At 38.8% G+C, this 15839-nt stretch overlaps 1 protein-coding gene across 7 annotated transcripts in view; it reads left to right on the plus strand.

Moving 5' to 3' along the window:
* APP (amyloid beta precursor protein) overlaps nucleotides 1-15839 on the plus strand; it is a 263371-nt gene that overhangs the window by 161891 nt on the left and 85641 nt on the right. For 4 of the 7 annotated variants that reach the window (XM_025995690.2, XM_025995688.2, XM_025995689.2 and 1 more), the window contains one exon: nucleotides 13752-13885. In XM_025995690.2, coding sequence (XP_025851475.1) covers nucleotides 13752-13885 — 134 coding nt within the window. Of the gene's footprint in view, nucleotides 1-530; nucleotides 588-13751; nucleotides 13886-15839 lie in introns of all 7 variants that reach the window. The other 3 variants (XM_025995686.2, XM_025995687.2, XM_072740898.1) reach the window with 1 other exon arrangement.

The raw sequence follows: 15839 nt of genomic DNA on the forward strand, positions 1-15839 counted from the left end.
CCAAGAGCTTTGCAAAAGATAGAGACTCCCAACAAAGGTCATGGGTCAGCCAGGCAGTCCATATTCGTTTCAGGGGAGGCAGGTTATAGGATAATTACCAAGAAAGCAAACATGAGAAGCTAAATGTCGGTCAGGAGGGTGGACAGTAAAGCAACAAATGGCCGGAGCTGCAAGCTGGAGGTGCCCTGTGAATGGGTGAACGGAGTGGATCCCTGGGAGTTGATGATGCTTGGCGCTAAGGAGAGAGAATGGCAGCAGGAAATGCTCAACGGGTTACTTGGAAGTGCTATTGGAAACAAAATACCCAGCACGCTAAGGTATCCCTGCGGAAATAGATCTCCTGTGTTGATGTTTACTTTGGTCCCCTGCTAGGGCCCAGCCTCACTGTATTTGTTTAGTTATGTTTTTAATCCAATGTTTCTGTTTTTGTTTTTGTTTTTCCCTTTGGTCAATGGAATCATGTAAGTTGCAACCATCATTCCCATGTTTCTATTTTTATTTTTAGTTATGTTCTCTTATTTTCTCCATAGTGTCCCAAAGTTTACTCAAGACAACCCAGGAACCTCTTCCCCAAGATGCTGTCAAACGTATGTTGTCATTCACGGGAGGGGGTTGGGGGGTGGAGGAAGTAGTCCAGTGCATGGCTGGATTATAACTCCAGCATCATCTTTGCATGGTTTTGTGTTTCTCGAACACCTGTCTTTCCATAAAATGTTTATTTCTGTTGCTTTGCTTTGTAATTATGTCCAATTCTGCCACACAACTTCAGACACTGGGCAAAGAGCATTGACTCAACTTCTGTTTCTGATCAGTTTTTTCCTGAAATTCAGTATGGTTCTATTATGTATAGTATATATGATTGTGTTTTATTTGGCATCACCGTTTTATTTCCTAAAGCTGTCAAGATTTAACAGTTTAACAAGAGGCCACATACATAAAAATGACTCGTTTCCCAGAAAAATAGATAATATGCATGCATTGTACTAACTCCATGGATTAATGTGTTTGCACAGGCTTCAGCTATGTGTTGTAAGGCACATGTTAAGCCTTAGGAAGTGAAAGACCACCTCTAGATTTCCTAACCACCTCTTCTTCCTCTCCCTGAATGTTCTGCTGGGACAGAAGTGTCTGACTTCAGGTTTTATCATAAGGTTGTAGAAAAAAGATTCGCCTAAAGAAATCTTGCATCAACCAGTCTTAGAGTGTCTGGGTTTTGTGATGATTCCACTTGGCATATCAGTCTAGCTTGGTTTTCAGATGTAATGTTTAAACACACAGTACTATTTTAAAATGCGGATTATATCCAAAAATAGATTTCTGCATCGTTAAGTTAGGGATGATATACACACACTATTGAGGCTGATGGTTATTGGAAAAACATATAACAATTTCAGTTGTAGCTCAGATATAATGAAATTAGCATATATGTACATTATCCTGAAAAAAAACCTGGTCTCCAAATTGGTTTCTTTAAAAAATAAAAATAAGAAATATGTGGCACCTGGGTACCTTAGTCAGTTAAGCATTTGATTCTAGATTTTGGCTCAGGTCATGATCTATCTCATGGGTCATGGGATCAAGCCTCTCGTGGGGCTCCACGCTCAGCAAGGAGTCTGCTTCTCTCCTTCTCCCTCTATCTCTGCCCGTCTACGTGCATCCATTCTCTCTCTAAAATAAATAAATCTTAAAAAAAATAAATAGGATAAGTAATAGAGAATTATGTAATTTACAAACAATTTCTCCATCAACCATAAAGTTTTTCCTTTTTTAATAGCCACCATAAGATTCTAATTCATACACTTTATATCCAACTTTTGAAGGATGTGGGGGTTTCACTACTACAGTCAACATATTTTCTCTGATTGTGACAGCAGTTTTTTTTCTAACATCGAAAGCATGACAAGTGAGTAGACAGAGGATTAGAGAAAACTGGGTATTACACTGTGGGATTAATAATATATTGATCTTTGTGGCAGGTTGCAATTTACCAGGCATTTTCTCGGATCATTTATTTTTCTCAGAAGCACTTTGTGAGCATTTTCTTCATGTCCTTTATACATAGTATAAAATGAGGCCATGAGAGCCATCAAACATGGCAGGACCAGCTTTAAAACAAAAAATCTTGTGGCTATACATTGTACTCCATATGGCCAAGGATTTGGTTGTTGCTTAGGTTAGAAAAATTACATTTGAAAAAAAAGTTACATTTGAAGTTCACAGCACATTTTAGGAATACAGAAAACAACAGAGGAAGAATATGAAAAACTTTTTTCTAAATGCTTCAATAAATGAAATATCTTTCCCCTATTTGTAAAAAAAATCATTTTATTAATTAGAAGAAATGAATATTATTTGATGAACTTATTTTCATGTGAGGTGCCTGGGTGGCTCAGTTGGTTAAGTGTCCGACTCAATTTCGACTCAGGTGATGATCTCAGTGTTGTGAGATCGAGCCCCACATCGGGTTCTGTGCTCCCTCTCCCTCTGTGCTTGCCCCCGCTCCTACATGGGCTCTCTCTCTCAAATAAATAAAATCTTTGGGATCCCTGGGTGGCGCAGCGGTTTGGCGCCTGCCTTTGGCCCAGGGCACGATCCTGGAGACCGGGATCGAATCCCACGTCAGGCTCCCGGTGCATGGAGCCTGCTTCTCCCTCTGCCTATGTCTCTGCCTCTCTCTCTCTCTCTCTCTCTCTCTCTCTCTCTCGATATGACTACATAAATAGATAATACAAAAAAAAATTAAAAATAAATAAATAAATAAATAAATAAATAAAATCTTTAAGAAATATATTTTTTAAAGCTGTTTTTATTTTCATGAAGTTCTTAAGTCCTCAGCTTTTTCAAACAGACCTTGAAAATCTCTCATAATTTTCTCTTTCCCAGTAATATCATCCAACTACTTGTAGTGTATTTGGGATCATGACACCTCTCCATTCTAGGAGGGTGAAATGATTTTGGCAGCTCTATTTTCTTGTCTACCTACAGAGACTATTCATCACAGCAAGTGTAGGGTTCTGCAGTACTGGTACAAACAGACTAGAGAAAGCATATAATTTCTAGTTATTTATAGCCTGTGCAGTGATGCTATCTTATTTATAGCAGAGTAACACATATGAATTAAAAGAAGTCACGGTCATCTGGAGGTCAAATGCAGATAGCAGGATGTAGTCAGAAATGAGCCCAAGGAGAAGGTGAATGAGACCCTATGATTTGGCAAGCTGGGCTTGCATTTGACTCTTTCACCAACCTAGGGCTTCATTGGAGGGTCCCTCTTCACCAGAGTGGTCGGTTTTATGGGTTTCTCAGTTTGAGTTACATCTAGTCAAATAATAAATATGAAATGAAAAGGCTCCTCAGTTAAACTGTGTAACATTGCACATGTGGAGAAAATCTCTGATGGTCTACATTATAAATACAGTTATTTTCCCATCAAAATGTATTATAATCATGTATTTCTAGATTTTAAATCTTTGTCATAAAAACCAAATTTGAGTGTTGCAGTGTTAAGGAACACTGATTTTTTGTTTATATTTAGTTGTAGATAAGAATCTAAACCGTGGATAAAGAGGATAGAGATAAGAGGCTCTAGAGCTTTCATTTTACTCATAAACTTGTGGATTTGAATCCTTTATACAGTCTCTTTGCTGTTTGAGATAAAGTATCTGATGGGACCAGAATTGTTTCTGACATTAATTTTCTATTGCCCATTTGGATTTGTGAATAGTAAGATTAGTACATAAATATTTATTGCTTAGTTTATATTTCAAATATGAGAGAATGTGTTTTTATCTAGCGTCTTCCTGTCAGATTGCATCTCAAAAGGCAAACAGACTGAGTCTTCATGGCATTTAATGTCACAAAGAGCCATCGTGCCAGGAGTTAGTCAGCTGACTGTACCAAAGATGTGGCCCTAGGGAACGACAAATGACCCCTCTTTGGCTCTCTTCTTGCAGTGGCACAGACAGTATTAAAACCAAGGTCGCTCAACCTTGACACTATTGATGTTTGGGACTAGGTAATTCGTTCTTGGGATGCTGTCCTGTATATGGAGGATGTTCAGCAGCGTGTTTAGCCTCTGCCAACTAGATGCCAGTAATACCACCTCAACTGTGCTAACTTCAGCTGTCTCCAGACTTTGCCAAATTGTGTCCTGAGGCAAGGAGGGGCAAAATCACCCCCTGTTGAGAGCCTCTGATCTAGACTTCTGGTGAGCCCGCATCGGATTCAAAGATAGAACCAGACTGGTATAAACAGGCACGCTTTCCAGGAACTTGAGGGTCTGTCAGCATGTTGAAGTTCAGAAGCCTCCAGTTCTTGACAGATGTTAATGAAATTGAATTTGTTAGGCCACCCTCCTAGTTCTCAATGTGTACAAGATAGGGTAGAAACTGCTGTGCCAACTGTACGGTAGTTAGAGGTCTCCTAGCTGTTCTACTCTAATGTGAGTGCTACTGGGCACACAGACTAAACTAGCAAACCCCCGGGTTGGAAGTTGCATGTTCCCCCGTGTACTGCCACCTCCTTCTCTGTTTACTCTTAGTTTCACAGAATCCCAACATATGCTAGAGAACAGCCATCTGTAGTGATGCCACCTGGCCTTGCCACACAGATCGCTTGGCATCTAAGCTGTACCTTGGAATCGTGTTTATGGCCTTAGGGTCTCTGCAAAGGCTAGATATGGCCTCATGCAGTATCCAGAAGGGGAAAAGACTTCTACTCACATCAAAGTGGTCGAAATACCAGGAGAATAGACTAATACACTTCCAGAGAATCTAAAAATAATGAGGACATATCAAATCAGGCCAAATCACCATCCCCAAGTCCTGAGGCTGCTACCTGAGAGGCTCACAATTTGCAAACTCACTGTGCAGCCTTTGAATGGAATGTGCCACCTTCACCCCAGAGTTGTCTTATCTGGTCCGAGGCAGGCTTTGGCCAGACTTGACCCATTGTTCTCAATCACACGGTACTTCTTTTTGATTACAAAGTAGCAAATATTAGTTCCCATTAGCACATTCTCGAATACTAACGAACTATGATATTTTTATAAAACTGCCAAGTATTATTAATAGTAATTAAAATCATTAAAAAGATGTGGGAGTGCATTAAATTACATGTCACATCAGTGACAGTAAAATCTATTAGATTGACATGTATGAGAAGCCACATCTCTGGTATTGAGAAATGATCAGAATGAAAAATGGCTTTTTCCTTGAAGCTCTCATAGGGACAAATCCTAAGATGGACAGGAATTGATTCACTCAGGAAACCAACATTTGAATAAATAAATAAATACTCATTTACTCAGAATAATAAAAAACACTCATTATATTTTTATTAATTATGAACATTATTTGATCAATTTATTTTCATGAGGGTTGCCTGGGTTGCTCAGTCAGTTAAGTGTCCTACTCTTGATTTCCACTCAGGTTGTGATCTCAGTGTTGTGAGATCGAGCCCCACATCAGGCTTTGTGCCCCCTCTGCCTCTCCGTCTGCCTCTGCCTCTGCCTCTACCCCTGCCCTTGCCCCTGCCCCTATGTGTGCTCTTTCTCTCTCAGATAAATAAGTAAATAAAATCTTCAAGAAATAGATAATTTTTTTTCATATTCATGAAGTTCTTGTGTCCTCACTTTTCCAAACAGACCTTGAAAATCTCTCCTACTTTTCTCTTTCCCAGTAATATCCTCCAACTACTTGTAGTGTATTTGGGATCATGACACCTTTCTATTCTAGGAGGATGAAGTGATTCCATAAGAGATGAGAGGGTCAATATTTTAGGTTTTGCACTCCATATGGTCTCTGTTATGCATTCTCAACTTGGCAATCATAGCATGAAGGCAGCCACAGACAATAGATCAACAAACATACAGCTGTGCTCCATAAAAAAGTAACACTATTTATGGGCAGCTGGGTGGCTCAGTGATTGAGCGTCTACCTTCAGCTCAGGTCGTGATCCGAGTCCCAGGATCGAGTCCCGCATCAGGATCCCCGCAGGGAGCCTGCTTCTCCCTCTGCCCGTGTCTCTGCCTCTCTCTCTGTGTCTCTCATGAATAAATAAATAAAATCTTTAAAAAAAAAAAACAAGAAACAAACAAACAAAAAAACCTACTATGTACAAGAAGAGACTGGCACGTCAACCTCTGATTTAATAAAGCTGTAACTTCTGAGCTCAAGATATGCTGGTGCTAAGCTGTGTATTTTGAGGGGCACCAGCTAAGTAAACCAAGTTCCCTGCTTCCAATAACTTGACAGTTCTATCGATGAGATGAGACCCAGGCATGGGATAGGATTAAGTAACAATATAAAGTAAAATATACAAGTGTAGGGAAAGACTGGTATGGAAGGCCAGAGGAAAATGAAATTGTGTGTGTGTGTGTGTGTGTGTGTGTGTGTGTGTGTGTGTGTGTTTAATGAAATTGGTTTTATCCTTAAGACCTCCATAGAGGCTAACAGCTCTATCTGGCTTTTCCTGCTACAATTTCTTTGAAAGTAGATAATATTGCAGATTTTGACTTTTTGAACAACTCTGTTGAGTGTTGAGCAACTCTGACAGATCATCTGTTTCTGAGCCACCATTAATGAAGTTGAGAATAGCTCTTGACACATGGACAGGAAACAGTAACAAGGGTAAGACATTCTGGATGCCGATTATTATTGCTATTGCTTTACATGTGGTTTTTAGATTCAGACTTGAGGTTGCTCTTAAATTTTGGTGCATTGTGCTGAATCGGATATAGATAAAAATAAAAATAACGCCAGCACTCATTCTTTCACACTCCTTTCACATATTTGACAAAATTCCCACATCCAGTTCGTGTCCATAAGACATAAAAAAGAAATGCAGCTTGAGTAGAGTAAACACAGCATAGATTACATTTTTATTACCTTATGTCTGTACGGCGCATTTGATAGTCTGCCAACTATGATCGCACCAACTGTAAAACAAGCGTGAAGCAAGGGCACGGTTGGAATGGAAAGGGCCTTTGTTCTTTTTTCTTTTCTGTTTTTAGAGAGTCTGGAACAATATTTAAGGGTCACATGCTATTTTCACATTACAGGTGGCTCCTCTAACTTGGACTTGGGTGTGATGAATATTTGAGTTTATTTATTTATTTTTTTTAATATTTGAGTTTAGAACGTGTTAGGGATTTTAGTAATTTTGGAATTAGAGAAATGAAAAGACTTTTTTTTTTTACCTTTTCATTAAAATCAGGATCTCCATCTGCAAGCTCTGCCTTGTTTTGAAATTAAATTTGCACTTAAAATCCTTCTTTATAGGTTTATATTTTACCTATTTGTGACTTATCCTCATTACCACCTCTCATATAAATCATAACCATTTGAAGTCACACTGTTGCCAGCTGTGTATAAAATAGCATTTTCAATGATAAAGCAATTACTGGTATAGGTCTTAATTTACTTTCATCTTCATTGATAAATTGCCTGACTCTGGATGAAAGGAGCCTAAGCAGATTTTCTTGTTAGCATTAGTATATTGACTAAATGCCATTCATGGGCCTCTGTTTGGGGAAACATTCAGCCTTGTGGGTCTGATGTAGATAGTCGGGGTTGTTACTGTTTGAAGGTGGAGTTCTTGCTCCTTTATCCTGAGCCCTTCTTGTCTATAAAATTATGTGTCTCCTAGAAATTAAGGAAACAAGCCAATATCAGAATGACAGGGGCAGTTTTTCATGATGTCTGTAGTGTTTCGACTCCACATTATTGCATCTGGTATGAAAGTATCACTCTGTAGTGATTCTATAGTCAGAACTGAAATGGTCTAAAAATGTGGCATAAGCTTTGATTTATTAGCTGAATTTGATCATGTCTCAGATAGAGAGGTCCTCCAAAAGGGCAAGGGGAGCAGTTTCTACTGCATTCTGATGATACCAGTTCTCACCTTGTTTTGAAGTAACTTTTCCTAAAATTTAGAAAGTTTTCTCAGGGAAATGCTGAATGGAAATGTTGTGTTGGCATCATGTCCCCAGTAATGGTGGTGTACTTTGTTACAGGAACATTGGGTGCAGCACCAGGGGTCATTAATAAACTGAAAGTGGGGTGCCTGGGTGGCTCAGTCCGTTGTGCGTCTGACTCTTAATTTTTGGCTCGGGTCGAGATCTCAGGGTTATGAGATCAAGCCCCCACATGGGGCTCTGAGCTGGGTGTGGAGCCTGCTTGGGATTCTCCCTCTCTCCCCCTCACCCCCCCCCCCCAACAGTGCCTTCTCTCTACCCCCCAAAATAAAATAAATAAAAATTAAAATACACCGAAAGCATAGATGTGTGCCCCATCCACCCACCAAAAAAAGGGGCGGGGGGGGGGGGCTATGACAGGTACTAAGATTGCAACATGAGGTGGAAATGTTGCAACATACATTAGTGCCAAATTATTAAAACTGAAATGGGCCCTCACACACTTGAAAAGAGTTTCTCCCTTGGTATCTGGTTTAGGTAATAAGCATTTTGTGGATGAGAGAGAAGCGAATCTGTGATTTGTCTGAAGTCTGGGGAGAAGGGAAGGGAGCCTTCCACCATCACCCCTCACCCTCTTCTTCCCCATTGTCCCTTAGCAGACAGTGACCCTTTTATTTTATTTATTTATTTTTAAGATTTTATTTATTTATCTATGAGAGACACACACAGAGAGAGGCAGAGACATAGGCAGAAGGAGAAGCAGGCTCCCTGCAGGGCGCCTGATGTGGGACTCAATCCCTGATCTCTGTACTCTGGGATCAAGCCCTGAGCTGAAGGCAGACGCTCAACTGCTAAGCCACCCAGGCATCCCTTTTTTTTTTTTTTAAACGGACTTTAAGATTTTTTTTTTTTAAGATTTTATTTATTCATGAGAGAGAGAGAGAGACAGAGACACAGGCAGAGGGAGAAGCAGGCTCCATGCAGGGAGCCCAAAGTGGGACTCAATCCCAGTCTCCAGGATCAGGCCCTGGCCTGAAGGCGGCACTAAACCACTGAGCCACCCAGGCTGCCCGACAGTGACCCTTTTAAAGCATCCTATCTCATCTTTCCTTTCCTCAAAACAACTTGCATTGCTCCTTACAGCCTTTACCTGATCTGTCCTTTATTTCCTTCCTCTCTCCCTTGCTCCTTCAGCTCTGGCCACCCTGACCTTGCTTGTCCTAGAATTTTCCACGCACACTCCCCTCTCAGTGCCTTTGTGCTTGTTTCTGAGGCTACCTGCTACATTCCTCTAGCAGGTGACAGGGAAGTGGGGCTTCATTTCTTTGTGTTACACCTTCTCAGTTAGACCAGCCTGGCCTCTCGCCCGCGCTCCTAACTCTTCCCAGCCCTGCTCTAGTTTTCTTTTTCTCCATAATACAGATCACATTCTAACAATGTGACTTTTTTTTTTTTTTGAGGTGATTGCTTCTCTCACTAGAATATAATGCCACAGGGGTCTTTGTTCTACTCATTGGTTTCTCCCATGTGTCTTACTTTTGGTATGGGTTGTAATACCTGTTAAACAGAGGAATAAAGGAATATATGGGCACATGGTACATCCAAGAAGCCATCTCAGCTTTTCAGATACCTCTGACCTCCCCAGGTTGCAGAAAAAGCAAGGATGAAGCTTCTGTGAAAAATACTAGTTGTCCAGAATAGCACTGAATTTTTGGAACTGGAATGTTCCCCTTGAGGCAGTAATGTGCTAGGAGTTGGAGCTGCTCTTCTGTAGCATTTGTTTTTGTTCGGTGTTACACTTTGATACCCATTCTCAGTATTGAAAGGTATGTCCTACCATATTTTACAGCTGTTTTGTTAACTAAACAAAGACAACCAATATGAAGGTCATTTGGAAAGTTAAAAGCCCACGCATGTGATGCTGCCGTCCTGCTAATGATGTAGTGATGAGAGGTTAAAACCCAGAGCTAGAGGTGTTTAATCTTGAATTTTGAGTCTGGTTTTCTGAAAGGGGCATGTATCCGGTAAGCTTGCTTGCAGAAGGCGTAAATGAGGGCATCTGAGCGGGGGCCAAAGGCCAAACGATCATCTAGGTCCATGCTCCGTGCGATCTTTTGCCTGACCCCTGTCTCATAACCCTCCTCCTTCTGAACACTGGGTAGAGGTCACTTGCCAGATAGCATTCAGGGCAGGGACAGCTGTTTGATAGAAAATAGGTTGACAGATATCATAGCAAAGCATGTTTTTTTGCCAGTTCATGTTGTTCATTAACAAAAGCAAATACTTTGCGAGGGATTAGCCCTTTTCTGCTCTAAATATTAAACTTCATAAGCCTTTTCATGGTTTACCTAATCCCAAATTCAGATTTATTTGTGGGTTAGGGATATGAGGAATTATGTCAAATGCACAATAAATGTAATGGGGCAATTTTTCCCTCTCCCTTCATCTTACATGAGGATGTAAGGGAAGCACCTACCTAGTACAGTGGAGGCTGATAAATTTATTTGGCCAACTTAGAAATGTGAGCCGAGATCACAGTTTCTAAGGAGCCTCAGATGTCTCTGGACAGGATGAACTGTCATATGGTAGCTTAAAAAAAGCACAACAAAAGTAAACCCTCCTGAGGCCAGCTTGTTTCTAGACTTTGCTGTTAAAATGACCTGTGTTTTAAATGACCCACGATAAACAGCTTCCCATTCCCTTGTGCTCTGGAACATACCCACTCCCTTCCCACAGGAAGCACCTTGAAAGGGTACAGACAGAGGGCCACAGGTGTCGTCCTACCACTGCCCACTATCCTTGTTATCATGCGTCCTGCCGACCATGGACTTCATCACAGTATAGCAGCTGTTCCTGGTGCGGTCATATCTTTAAGAGGCAGAAATATTAGAGAAACAGAAGCGGAGCTTTCTGTACATAATTCCTCCTTAAAAGGTTCTTCCCTTCCTCCCTACCAGCTGCAGGGGAGTGATAATGAAATATTAAATTCCTTTTCAGATATCAAGATGTACCATCATTCTTCTATCTTTGACTGGACAGTGATCTGATTTGCTTGGTCGGTACGAATGCAGGAAAATTTCATGCTAATTGAGATGGAGCGTTAGTATGAACAGCTAAAATGCTTGAATTAAAGATTAAAAGAGAGACGGCTTCCTTTAAAGTCTTCAACGAAAGGCAATAACAAGGGCCGCTTACAAGGATTTACTCGAAGAGAAATATTGGATTAAATGGAATAAATCAGTAATACAGTATTTGTATTTATTTCCACGTACCTGAAAAGTTTTAATACTTGGAATATTCTTAATCTTATTAAATATACCTTGCATGCTCATTTCTCTAATATTCTTTTATTTTTAATATTACAAAGCTACATTTTAACAAAGACTAATGAGATTTTACGACTCAGATTTCAGGGTTTATCTCCTTTCCATAAAACAGTAGGCAGTGTCTGCATATCATAAGAGTTGGAGAAAACCATACAATTTGCCAACCATAAAAGTTGGGTGGAGAACTTTCCTACTTATATAGTAGCTTTTATAATTCCAGTTTTCAAAGAGGATGCTGTGTCATGGCTATGACACTTAACAGCTGGATGGCCATCTCCATCAATGAAAAGAACCCCAAACATCTCTACATTTTCATTTGTTCAAAATATAAAATATGGTCTGCCTAATTTTGTCATCCTGCCAGATTTCACTACACCAAAAGAACTTTTAACCAAGAGAACTTTTAACTTGTTCTCCTTTAAGCTGTAACAGCAAAGATGAAAGAATGATGAAAACCACAGGAAACAAATTTAAAATGCTAAACATCACTTCCATTTCAAGTGGGGAACATTGATGAAGTTAAATATACTTGCATATTGATTTGCTTGAATTTATGCAGAAAAATACTAGGCTTTGATTCCCTTTTTTTACAAAAAAAAGGATTTTAAATTGAAAATTATTTCTTGGTCTTAAAAATTAAGGATTCATTTCCAATCATTTGTGGGCCTTTATGTGTGTTATATACCGAAGATCTTATAGAAAAACATCTATTTCTTCTCCTGTAGGTGGTATTTCATAGTCCAGTTCTAAATAAAAGTAGCTAATTTTTTCTGTGGCTGCATAAGCTCCAAGATTTGGAATGACATGTGACAAGCAAAGGAAAAGAGAAGAACAGTAACGTGGAGGACCATATGTACCACCCTAAAGCATGGAGTGGCCTCTCTTTTTCCCAGGGTGCCTGGTGTGCTGGCCTGATACATAAAGAAACAGGGACACAGATGGCTCATGTTATGCCGCTTTTCCAACCTTTTTGCTGCTCAAATACATTCTCACTCCTCTGCCACACAGAAGATCGGGGCAGATGCTTTTTAATGTCTGCCCTGTGCCAGTCCCAGACCTGTTGACTTGGTGGAGGCAGAGGGGTGAACACACAAGTATTCTGAAAAATAATCCCAGGAATACGCTCCACCTCCTTCCTTCCACTTGAAGCAACATCTGTGTAGATACCTAAACTGTTCATATATTTTTTTAAATAACCATTAAACAGATTAAAGAAGGGAAGAAATCTGAACAAATATTTCTCTTTAAAATTAAAGATAAAATTAAAGATATTATTTAATTACATAACACAAAAGGCTCTGGCTTTGATTCTAATCTTGAAGCCTTTGGAATGTGAAGATTCCAGGTGATTTTTTTCCTCAAAGCATGTACAAAAGACATCTTAGAATTTAATTTCAAAATGATTTATCCATAAATACTTCTCATTTAAGTCCTCTTTGGGATATTCTATCTCAAATATTGTAGTCCATAATTAGATAAATATAGTAGTCCATAGTTAGATAAAATCAGTAGGAAAAATACTTAGAACGTTGGTGATATTTGAATAAGCTTTTGAATAAAACACTTAATTTGATTTGCCCTGAAAACATAGTGAAAACACCTAATTTCACAGTTTGGGCTGAATGTAATCTACTCTACATCAAAATCTTTTTTCTTTTCCTGTCTTTCTTTTTTTCTTGTAAGCTCAGAAATGCTCTGAATTCTCACTAATCATTATTAATCTTTTGGAAAACTGCTTATATAGGCCATTACAATTCACTTGGCTCAGGAGTAAAAATATTTTTGTTTTATAGTACACTTCAATTTTATGGATATTTATGTTTCCACATAATTTAGCAGTATATGTTGCAACTCAGTCATATTGCTTAGCAGTTTTAGTTGAATTCAAAATAGAAATCACTTTCTTTTTGACAACTAGTGTAATGAAATGGGCTGACTATTGTCAAATTTTGTGATGGCAGAAAGGTGTGATTTCAGAAATGTATTTATTGATATCTACAGGGTTTTGCGTAGTATTTCAAACACTTTCTCACAAAAGGTGGCTCTGAAATCAAGCTATCAGAAATACATAGCGTAGAATTTACCTTTACTTTGTTGTGTGGTTATTCAGCAGTATACTAATTTTGAGATTTCTTTGGTTTAAGAATCACAGGATGTGATATTGATAACATATCTTACTTTCAAGATAATAAAAGTTAGTTTAGCGAGGCATAGGCATTTGGGATAAAATGTCTCTATTAAGCACTGCTCTGTGCATGCTTGTTTTGCAAAGAATTTTAAATATAATCACAAAATGGACTGTTCTGTAGATTTTCTTTCATCCTCAACTTGGAAGGGGTGAAACATTTGTACCGTGCTGTGAAATGTCTCATGGTGTTCTCTTAAACAGCATTAACCTGTATGTGCTGCTCTACTAAATTCTTTGTTCTGTAGTAAATGGAAAGTATGGCTTTCTTTGAAATGATTAGATATTGTTTCTCTTCTCAAACCTCCTTCTTTTTACTTTATAGTTCCTACAACAGCAGCCAGCACCCCCGATGCCGTTGACAAGTATCTTGAGACACCTGGAGATGAGAATGAACATGCCCATTTCCAGAAAGCCAAAGAGAGGCTGGAAGCCAAGCACCGCGAGCGAATGTCCCAGGTAATGGGACTTCTTCATCCCTTAGATTATTAACAATAAAGGGGAAATCTGAACTTGGCCTCTGCCTCTGAGTCTGCCTAGGGGCCCTATGATTGATGAATGCCTAGGGATGGGAGGGCTCTTTAATTTTATCCAGATCCTTAAAGACATAAGGTCTTAGTTTAAAACATTTGCTCTATGTTTTATCAGCTTGGGGTTTTTAGAATCCTCCTTGAGCATACCACCTAGGAGAGATCCAATTACACTAAGTATAGCAGGATTTTATAAGCACAAATTATATCTGCAACATTCTCTCTGGTTTTATTATTCTGTGTATAATATTTTTATTACAGGTAGCCCTGTAACCATGATGTTGTAAATTAAAATTCCATAAAATGATCTGCAGTAAAGATGAATATTTTTTATTAGATGCCAAATTATTATGACTTTGAACCTCACATTTCTTGCAAAGCTAATTCATGGGACCATAGGAACTTAAAAGCAATATTGAATCATAATGATCACATTATCTTTTTCATAAACGATCAATAATACAACAGTGGTTCGAGACTGTGGCTTCCCACTCTAGAACAAAGCAATATAAGAAACGCAAAAGATGGCATTTGGAACTAGAAGCTTTCTCGCTCTTGGTACAATGCTCTTCTCACTAAATTGCATGAAAAACCCTGGCTTTTGTTTTGGGTTCGGGTTGTTTTGTTTTGTTTTCGGGGTTTTTTTTTTTTTTAGCAGATTTCTTTATGAAACAGTTTGAAAAATTTGTTCAAAACCTGGCTAATTTATATCTAATAATATCAACTACAATTTCTGATATGTCTATACCAGGTGCTGGATATTATATTTATTAAAAATAAATAATACTGATTTTAGCCCTTTTTTCAAATCCTTCCTTCCTTCCTTCCTTCCTTCCTTCCTTCCTTCCTTCCTTCCACAAATATATATCAACACTTCCTTACCAGTTACTGCCTAACTTGTAGACTACAATTCAGAGTGAAAAAACAAAAGGAAAAGTTTAAGGAAACAAATGAGTGAATGAGGAAAACTCTCGGGTCAAAGTCAACCATTCCTTTTTTTAGTGTTAATATTCTGTGGTAAATATCAAAGCATTGCTGATTTCGTAATTTTTAGCACAAATGCAAGTTTTTGTAATAGAACTTAAATAGGATTCATGGATTAGTCTGCCATATATTCTTTAAGCTCACAGAAAGTCTTTAAAAGACCACATTAATTATGGGTTTTAATTTTTTATATTTTCTGGTGTTTTGACATTTGAGGCCTTAACCAACTCTAGAAAGACCGCCCCTCCCAAAATTAGCCAGTTCCTGGAGGTTTCAAATGACTGGCCTTCAGGCACACCTTTCATAGTCAAACCAACCTCTCCAAAGCCCCAAACACCCAAATATGGTCTTTATCTGTCTCTTACACTCTGACCCACTATCCACCTGCTCTGCTCACTTCAGGGCTAGGTACCAGACATCTAGGGACAGCCCCTTATACCCCAGAGCCTACCAGAATTGTTCAAACTAGCCAAATTTAGCTGTCTCTTTTCTTGAGAACTATGTGTGAATAATAATCTTTTCAATGCCATCTATCTCCTATTGATATGTCTGTATCCTATTGACCTCCCCATAGCGAAATATACTAAAACCTGTTTATTTATTTTTATTTTTTTATTTTTTAATAAAACCTATATTTTAAAACAGAACTCAGAACTGCTAATGTATCTGGAAAGATACAACACAATTACTTTTTATTTTTTTAAGATGAGTGACCATAATGCTTGAATCTATTTTGGAGTAATAACAAATGGGGGGACAGGAAAGTTAAAATACTTTGGCTCTGGAATAAAATGTGCAGTTATAGTTGTTGGCCATGAGGAAAACCTAAAAAAGCAAGTTGAACTAGAAAGCTTGGGAGAATGGAATAGTGAGGTTTCACCTGAAGGCAATTCTTCTGA

Source organism: Vulpes vulpes, chromosome 15, assembly GCF_048418805.1.
Source record: "Vulpes vulpes isolate BD-2025 chromosome 15, VulVul3, whole genome shotgun sequence".
Lineage (NCBI taxonomy): Eukaryota > Metazoa > Chordata > Mammalia > Carnivora > Canidae > Vulpes > Vulpes vulpes.